General features: G+C 41.3%; 1 protein-coding gene across 2 annotated transcripts; it reads left to right on the top strand.

The window, feature by feature from the left end:
- Positions 1–1,402: 1,402 nt before the first annotated feature.
- LOC137908656 (sodium- and chloride-dependent GABA transporter 3-like) lies at positions 1,403–7,433 on the top strand. 2 transcript variants are annotated; one of them, XM_068753077.1, is made up of 14 exons: positions 1,403–1,559; positions 1,671–1,805; positions 2,363–2,500; positions 2,690–2,780; positions 2,956–3,088; positions 3,168–3,302; positions 3,763–3,866; positions 4,807–4,931; positions 4,998–5,110; positions 5,193–5,330; positions 5,425–5,527; positions 6,246–6,346; positions 6,874–7,041; positions 7,326–7,433. In XM_068753077.1, exons 1-14 carry the CDS (start codon positions 1,403–1,405, stop codon positions 7,431–7,433), a joined length of 1,749 nt encoding a protein of 582 aa, XP_068609178.1. The 2 variants fall into 2 exon arrangements, with proteins under 2 accessions (XP_068609178.1, XP_068609177.1); XM_068753076.1 differs by having other exon boundaries at positions 6,874–7,053.
- Positions 7,434–9,443: the final 2,010 nt, after the last annotated feature.

The following is a 9,443-nucleotide window of genomic DNA, read 5'->3' as shown; positions in this document are numbered from 1 at the left end:
GACGGTCTTGCGTTGACACCGTGAGGTTCCAGACCGTCCAGCCGTGCAGTGATCCCATGAGGTCTCAGGCTGTTTTACTGTTACAACTTTGACTCATTCCGTTCATCCACATGAAACATTTATTCACAGACACGTACACACAGTTTTAAGTCTAGACTTTAACAACAACAAGCAGATCTGTACTTTATTTTTATTCAGCAACAACAAATTTGTATGCTTTATTTTATTCTAAATTTAATGACGTCAAGCAGATCTGTACTTTATTTTTATCTTATATATATATATATATATATTATATTATAGTGCTGCACAATAGTACCGGTTGGGAAACGTCGCCGTTTCTGCGCGCGCCGACAGGACTGATGTTGATCCCTATCTGGGTTTAGAAACGGGAAACACACCGTTTCAGCGTGATGGAAAATACCTCATTCGCCTGGCTGGGCGCAATGGAAAATTACCTCATCCGCACGATAGGACTGCTGTTAATCCCTACCCGCCTGGTTAGGAACGGAGAAACACAACGTTCCGCGCGATAGGACCGCCGTCCCTACCCGCCTTCTCGAGGAAATATACCGGGTGTCTCACCTTCAGGCAGGTCTGCTCTCTGGCTCGAATCCCGTCAACCCGATCCCCCAGGGACTGGCCCGTGAAGGATTGGCCCCGGAAAAGGGTCTTGCAAATCAGAGTGTGCACGGCTCCAATCAATCCTTCCAAGCCAGCCCACCGGCAGACGGGTGTATTGGATCCGGCTCGAAGGACCACTTAATGTCAGGTTTGTGACACTGTAAAAGAGAGAAAATCAGAACCAAGCCCCAAAGATTCAACCCAATAACCTGATGTCTTGCGGTAAGAAACGAGACTAGTATTCTTTCTTTCAGCAAGGGAGAATGGAGCTGCTCTCTAGCCGTGCCAGCCACTCTCCCAGCAAGGGAGAGTGGCTGCTGCTAGCCTCGTCCTCGATTCTCCGAGAAACAGCTCCACTCCAGCTGGTTTTATTAGCAGATAAGAATGTGTACGTGCGTAAATCACCCAGACATGAAGACTCCAACCTTGAGCAGATAGCTCTTCCAGACGACACAAAGTGTTCACTTCTTCAGTCTAGTCAGCATATTAACAGAAGTATGATTGTCACATACTTTATGAATATCTTGAGTAGGATTATGAAGGATAAATGGCCTTAAAAGAACCATGACATAACTACTGCTACTCATTGGTGAATTAATGATAAACACATTTGCAGATTTATCTAACAGTATTGCCTGGAGGCATTGAGGAACAGGGCTGGGTGTTTTCTGGCTGGGTGGGGGTTCTGCTACTTCAGTAGAGTAAAGTTAAAAAGTGGGTGGAATTCGACCTTCCCTCCTATATTAGCTGTGGCTCCCATTGGAACCGTGAAGTCGAGATGAACAGACAAAGAAGAAAGGAGGACCGGCAGAGGAGGACGGAGGACAGAGGACAGTGGGCCAGTAAAACAGAATATCTCCTGGTCGTTGCAGGAAATGTTGTCGGCCTGGGCAACGTGTGGAGATTTCCTTACCTGTGCTACAAGAATGGTGGAGGCGAGTGTAATCGTTATTTCTACAGTATATCATGAAGTGATATATTTATGGTGGTAATGATGAAAGATATCCCTGAAATAATTTGTCATTAACAGTCAAGCATGTGTTTAGGTGCCTTTCTGGTACCATATGGTCTGTTTGCTTTATTGTTTGGGGTCCCTCTGTTCCTACTGGAGACCGCCATCGGGCAATACACCCAGGAAGGATTTGTCACCTGCTGGACAAAGTTATGTCCTCTTGCACAAGGTGAGAGACTGTGTTGATGCATTCAGTTTCATGAACTTTAATCAGAAGACCCCGGTGCTTTTAATGGGCCGGCATGCTTGTCCTCTTTAACCCTGTTTCGAGGCAAGCTCCTAATAGATTGAGCTATGCATGCATGTGTAAACAATATATATTTTTTATATTGTCTCATGCAAAAGAGAGTCCCATCTCCTTTCTTTGAGCCACTTAAAGCACTGGAAGACCCCAAATCTACCGATCCCTGTGAATATTTGATGAATTGCTAAACACATACTCTGAGTTGTCGTTAAATGAGAACGTCAGTACGTGAGGACCGCCTGTACTACTTATTTTATGCTACAAAGAAGATGGCCAAAATTCAGAATTGCCTTAAAATGATTTATCCAATGAACGCTCAAAAACTAAAGCCAGTCAAGGATCCTATGCGACCGCCTTGCGAGGCGTCGCTGGTTATCTTGTTTTTCTCAACTAGTTCTGAACATAAGGCTCACAGACTTATTCAAATTATAACCATTTGCTTACTCAATGAATGTTAAACATGATTTATATTTGTTTTTCAGGAGTTGGCTATGGACATATCATGATCAAAATGTTTGACTTAAGCTTCATTATAATTCAAGCCTGGGCTCTCTTCTACCTGGTGTTCTCCTTCAGCTCCCAGCTCCCCTGGGCTTCCTGTGAGAACACCTGGAATACAGGTACGAAGCATTATAAGTAAAATTTAGAGCAAAAAACAATCGTACCATTATAAGTTTAAGGGTGTTTTTCTTTAATTATTTCAATTCAAGGTAAATTGATTTATCAGGCAGGGGGTGATACATTTTTGTCTCTGATAAGTAGAAATCGTGGCTAAAAATGTACAAATCAGCTTGCCTTTGTTCCCCCAGATGACTGTTTGAGTCTTCTCAACTTGGATTCTAACTCAACAAATGCGACTGTACTGAAGAACGCCACCTCTGCTGCCATCGAGTTCTGGGAGTAAGTTCAAATGTTTTTCTTGTTTGACCAACAGTGACATCTAAAGGATTTTACGCCTGTAATAGTCTGACACAGAAATATCACTAATCATTGACAACAATGATTCACAGCTAGGTTAGAGCCTAGAATAAGGTTTAATCTCATCTGTCCCTTTTTACATTTGCCCTCTCCTCAGACGGCGGGTGTTGGGAATGTCCGGAGGCATCGAGGAGCTGGGCCGTGTGAAGTGGGAGCTGGCCTTGTGTCTTCTGGCCTGCTGGGTGTTCTGCTACTTCAGCATCTGGAAAAGTGTCAGATCCTCTGGAAAGGTCCAGAGGAAAAGCAGAATCAGGCGTGTTCATCGACGACCTATAATGAACCTTTCAGTTGATTTCCTGTTTTGTCTAGGTAGCATATGTCACAGCGACGTTCCCCTACGCGATGCTCCTCATCCTGCTCATCAGAGGAGCGACTCTACCTGGTGCTCAGGACGGGATCTACTACTACCTGTATCCAGACCTAAACCGGCTGGCTAACGTCAAGGTAAACATTCAATTTGGTTTTGAACAAATTTGAATTTGTCAAAGAAATGTTTTACACAAAAATGAAAAAGAATAAAACTAGTCATGTTCTGCTCTCCACCATGCACCATCGTTTATTGTCCATTAGCGCTAATTTGTCCACTTCAATGCATCATCAGTTCCTCCATATGTATTGGTGGCATTAATTCATCCAATAGAGGGCGATGAAAATGATTTCACTGAAAGATGGACGGAGATTGAGAAATTGTCATAATATACTAATAAATAAAAATCGAATAAAAAAAAAGAAGCTAAAAACAATTTATCGCCAAGGGTGACTTCTCCTTCTAATTTTTGGGTAGAGCATTAATTTAACACTTTAAAGCCTACCCCATGAAGTAATTGTCAGAACACTAAGATTTTTGGAAAATAAGGTCTTAATGGAACATTCTGAAAACAAAATCTTCTCTCTCCTCTTCCAGGTCTGGATAGAGGCAGGATCTCAAATCATGTTCTCATACAGCCTGACAGCCGGGTCCCTAACGGTCCTGGGAAGCTATAATGATTACAACAACAACTGTTACAAGTAAGTAAAATGCAAATATTCTAACCAGTGTTGTGTGTTAGCTTTGAGGAAAAGGCTGCATGACTTCAAAATGCTCAACTTGGGTGAGAGATTTGTGTCACATTGTGTTGCAACAGCCGACGTCCATCAGCATTCTCCAGATCACTACATCTTCAATGGGATGCTAATGTGGAATTGTAGGACAAGCTTATCTTGGATTTATATACAGTATAGTATACAGACAAATGGGGCTGCATGACACAACTTAATACAACTAGAGACCTACTGAGATTGGGTGGGAGGGGAGGGGTCTTGAAATAAAGTCTCCTAACGAGACTTTTTATCTTGGTGGCTTCGCTCCAGGAGTTTCAGTACATGTATTTGATCAAAGATGAAATGTCTTCAACAAACATGAAGCAATACTCACAGTCTCATTCTTTCGGCCACGACCCAGAACTTGATCCAACATAGAACCGAACTCCTTGTCCGGTTCATGTTTCGTATTCCAATCATTCCTCAGACTCTTACAAACTCAAACCAACTCTCCAGTTCTCCTTCATTCAAAACACAGGAATGAGGTCATGTTCCATATGTGATTGTGCATTTGAACACATTTAAGGCAACAATCCACCAATTTCACCATTCCAGTGCATGCTTTAAAAATGTTGGCCTCTTGAAGCTAATGCAGCCACATCCTCAGGAGTTCTGACATTCCGAAAGAGGACACTATCCGCAATCCAACTGTCCATGAAAATTGCCGACAGGATTATAGACAAGGAGCAATCAAAGGGAATAATGCAAGTTTCTTTATCGCAATGGTCCGATACAATAATTGCCACCATGCCAGGGGGTATGGCGCCACCTACTGGTACCAAAAACTGCTCTTCCCTGGCAATATGTTTTTGGATTCTTTACATTCCCTCTTTTTAACAAGGGCCTGTTGTCTTCTTGTGTCCTCCAGGGACTGCTTCTGGATTAGCTTGCTGAACAGTGGGACCAGTTTTGTTGCAGGATTTGTCATATTTTCTGTACTTGGATTTATGGCTCACTTGCAGGGCGTGTCTGTCGACACAGTGGTTCAGTCAGGTACGCTGAGGGAATTTATTTATTCACAAACAGCCATTCTGTGTCTTGATTAGTTCCTGTCCACAGGTCCAGGCTTGGCCTTCATAGCTTACCCTCAGGCAACTGCTCTGATGCCTTTGCCACAGTTCTGGACTGTCTGTTTTTTCCTGATGCTCCTTTTCCTCAGCGCAGACACACATGTAAGATATTTAAATTTATATTATTCATTCATTCAATAGCAGTTCATTGAAACTAACTGTGCTGCATTACATTCAATCTCAGTTTGTGACAGTCGAATGCTTGATCACCTCAATAATGGATTTGTTTCCGAAGCTGTTTCGGAAAACTGGTAGACACGAAATCTTTGTCTTCATTATCTGCTTGGTCTTCTTCATCTTACATCTGATGTTGGTCACAGACGTGAGTAAAAATGTTCTCAATTCCATATTACAGTAATTATGATCCATAAATGTTATAAATATGTTGTAAATATTTAAAATTCTTCCTGCTATAGGGAGGGATTTACATCTTTCAGCTATTTGATTATTACGGAGTTACAAGATTTTGTCAGTATTTCATGGCTCTATGTGAGTGTCTGGCGCTTTCCTGGGGTTTTGGTAAGGAAAAAAATTATTACGTCTCAATTTCATTATATAACCTGTATAAAAAAGTTATTTCTTCAAAACAATTTCCACAAGACTCACGATGAAAGGTAAGAAAACATAAATATTGCTATTTGCAGTGGTTTCATTTTGACTTATTTAGATATCTTTGTTTAGGTTGGTTAGCATGGTTTGCAGGAGGTAGCGTAGAACAGCACAGTGTCCCCCTTGAGCCTTTCCCAAGCCCGGATAAATACTGAGGGTTGCACCAGGAATGGCCTCCAGCGTAAAACTGTGCCAGATTTAAATACGAGTGGTTCTCACTTAACAACGTATTCATTTAACGATGACTTGGAGTAAAGGCGGGCTTTCGGAAATGTAAAAGTGTGTGTTTAGCGACAAGGAATTGCTGTCACGATGAGGGGAATACGTACAAATATGTGCAGTATAAACGGCCTGTAGGCGTGCAAATACAAACATTTAAATGTCCGCGTTATCCGCCTTGCGGGTAACAGATGTTGTTGGAAGCCTATCCCAGCTTCTCTATGGGTAAGAGGCGGGGTACACCCCGGAAGCATCGCCAGCACATTGCGGGGTCCTTTGAGAAAGAAGGTTAGACTAGCTGCATTTAGATTCAATATATATATAATATTTATTACAATAATGTTAATAATTTGTATATGACTAATGTTACAAGGTTTATATACAGTTCATGGATTTTGTTTTTTACCAGGTGCTGATCGTGTTATTGACATCATTGAGGACATGACAGGACATAGACCAAATGTTTACTTCAAACTGTGTTGGAAATACGTCATTCCTCTGCTGTCACTGGTGAGTCAGGATTTCACAGAAAGCCTGGTTGTCCTGCCTTGTTACACGAGTAACGTGTCCACATGGGAAAAGATTTTCCTAAATGTCAAAGGATAAATATGTTACTGTCCACATACGTCCATTCATCATGTCAGTTGTAGCCACACAAGCCACAGGCTGCTGTGTCTGCAGCTTTCTCTAATTAAAGCAAGGTCGGTGTTACTCAGACATAAATGAGTCTTAAAGGTGCATGTTCATTCAACTCTTTACACGAGCAAAGCCGTGGGCTAATTAAATATTAGCTATGCTATTAGCCGATTGATGAATATATTTATTAGATAGAATGTTAGAGCAGTACAAGTACAGTCAAACAATAGTATGTAAGAAGAACAATTAAGAACTAATTAAATATTAGTTATGCTGTTAGCCCATTGTCTCTGGAATTATAGCCAATCATGATATGATTATGATAATTAAGAGATCACCAAACATTCTACAACTTTTCTTGTGAACAACGACTGCAGCTCTTTTCTTTCCACAATTGCCAGATTTCCTTCATCCTGTACCTGGTTGAGTACCAGCACCTTAAGTTCAATGACTGGTACGTTTACCCCGACTGGGCGTACGCGCTGGGATGGGCCATCATGCTGTCGTCCGTTGTCATGGTGCCACTGTGGGCAGCTGGAAAGATCCTTGTGACAGTGAGGACAGCAAAGGTGAACACTCGGGTCTCAAATATAATATAATCAACCATTTGGTCTCTTTCAATGGTCAGGCAGTACTACTGGGTACTGCGCTCTGTACTCGTGTAGTGTGATAGTTCATGGGTGGGTTGGGTTCTTACGCAGGCATTTTAATGGGGGGGGGGGGGGGGATAACTGTTGTTTTGAGCAGGGGGTTGAATTATGGTTATCACTACACCAAACTCGACTGTCTGTATATCTCAAAGATTATGAGTGGTCCATGATAAAAAAAAAAAAAAATGTCTTTTGTCTTTCAGCATTTGTCTGTCCTTTGTCGTCCTGCTGCTGATCCTGCCTTGCAGAGGAAAAACATGGGAGAGGAGGAAATGTCCGTTGAACTGGCGCCATCGGCGGTGACGACTTAGTTGCGACCCTCAAAGTTACATTTAACGACATACTCAAATTTTTATTTTTATTTTTATTATTTGAGTGATCTAACATGGGTCCTGTAACGTAGGTGAGGTCGTATCTACGTTGCAACGTTATTATGACGTCGCATGTGTTTATCATTAATTCACCAATCAGTAGGATTAGTTATTTCATGGTTCTTTTTAATGCCATTCTGATCATTTCCTTCATAATCATACTCAATATATTAATAAAGTATGTGACAATCGTATATCTGTTATATGCTGACTAGACTGAAGAAGTGAACACTTTGTGTTATGAGAAAGAGCTACCTGCTCAAGGTTGGAGTCTTCATGTCTGGGTGATTTACGCACGTACATACACATTCTTATCTGCAAATAAAACCAGCTGGGAGAGAACTGTTTCCCTGAGAATCGAGGACGAAGCTAGCAAGCAGCTTCCGTTCTCCCTTGTTGGGAGAAAGTAAATGTCACAAAATACTGTTGAAGTCAAGTAAATGTTTAATGGTGTGGAATCTTTGGGGCTTGGTTCTGACTTTCTCTCGTTTGCAGTGTCACAAACCTAACAAGAATATTTTTAGAAATGTCTTCATCGTTATGTCTCGTTTTTGTGTAACCTTTTTTTTCTCATTTATTTATTTATTTAATTGTATTTTTTCATGTATAAACTACTGAACCAGTTTCCTAATAACCTTGTGGAGGGCTCTGCATTAACGTCTCAACCAATATCTTAATTCAAGCCTGGGCTATAATGTTATTCCAAATCATTCTATAATTGGAATATTTTATAATACAAAAGTATTGCTACAAACCACATCATCAATGAAACAGTCCACATTACCAGCTCAAGTCCCGGTTATGCCCGCACAAACTGACAGTTGAGCAAGTTTGTTGGTTTGTTTCATCATAAGTTAAATACAAGTTAATTGCTCTGGTTCCGGCCTAATTCGTGAGAGTCAGTTGGTCTTTTGAACTCTGCCGGTAGATGAGCTGAAGGAGCGGAAAGAAAGAAACAATACAATACAAACACGGAACTGACTCCCCCCCTCCCCCCCAAAAAAGCATAAAACACAGCTAACGCTCATACTGGCAACCCTAAAAGCTGGAGCAGTTTATACATGTAAAGATAATAAACATGCACCCATGGTGCGTTTTGTGGTGACAAATTAATACATGATGTATCTGAACTTTGTTCCTGGGCATCATAAACTATGTCATCTACTACTACTAATACTACCATACTTTCACCTTGTCCCATGAGGGGACAACACAGCTAATCAACCTTCTCCACTTCACCCTGTCCTTTGCATCGTCCTCCCCAACACCAGCCACTCTCATGTCCTCCCTCACTACGTCCATGTATCTTCTCATAAGTCAACATTGTCTGTCGATTTTTTTTACATTTTGGATTTGTGCACAATGTTAATTATTTCTCATTCAACGGTTTCTCTAATAAACATTGTGTGGGTGGATATTAATGTCATTGATGTTTACGTCATCCGGCTTTGTGGAAGGTTGAATGGAATCAACCAAATGTATCTATAACCTCAGAGGTTATAGATACACCTCTGCTGCCATCGGGTTTAGGGAGTAAGTTCAAATGTTGACATCCAAATGATTTTATACCTGTAACAGTCTGACACTTAAATATCTCTACTCATCATGCCAACATTGAGCCACAGCTGCAACCATCAGCGGACATTGCCAGCATCCTTCTTGATCGTGTCTTTCAAAAATGTACAAAATAGAAATAGACAAAATAATAAAATGTCAGATTTTGATTAAATTTGGTTGTGTGTGTACTGTGTGCTTGCATGCGCAAAAGACATGTATAAAATACTTCTTCTTCTTCAGTCGGTATTGCCTGGAGGCATTGAGGAACAGGGCTGGGTGTTTTCTGGCTGGGTGGGGGTTCTGCTACTTCAGTAGAGTAGAGTTAAAAAGTGAGTGGAATTAGTCCCTCCCTCCTATATTAGCTGTGGCTCCCATTGGAACCTTGAAGTCGAG

This window comes from Brachionichthys hirsutus, chromosome 19, assembly GCF_040956055.1.
Source record: "Brachionichthys hirsutus isolate HB-005 chromosome 19, CSIRO-AGI_Bhir_v1, whole genome shotgun sequence".
NCBI lineage: Eukaryota > Metazoa > Chordata > Actinopteri > Lophiiformes > Brachionichthyidae > Brachionichthys > Brachionichthys hirsutus.
Note: the sequence above shows the minus strand (reverse complement) of the source record. Positions and strands in the feature narration are given on the sequence as shown.

Bases quoted from the DNA above. Each gene is read 5' to 3' on its own strand.
- LOC137908656 (XM_068753076.1), top strand. From the start codon at position 1,403: ATGAACAGACAAAGAAGAAAGGAGGACCGGCAGAGGAGGACGGAGGAC. The intron at 1,806-2,362 runs GTGAGAGACTGT...TTTGTTTTTCAG, and splicing joins GTTATGTCCTCTTGCACAAG to GAGTTGGCTATGGACATATC. The intron at 4,932-4,997 runs GTACGCTGAGGG...TCCTGTCCACAG, and splicing joins CGACACAGTGGTTCAGTCAG to GTCCAGGCTTGGCCTTCATA.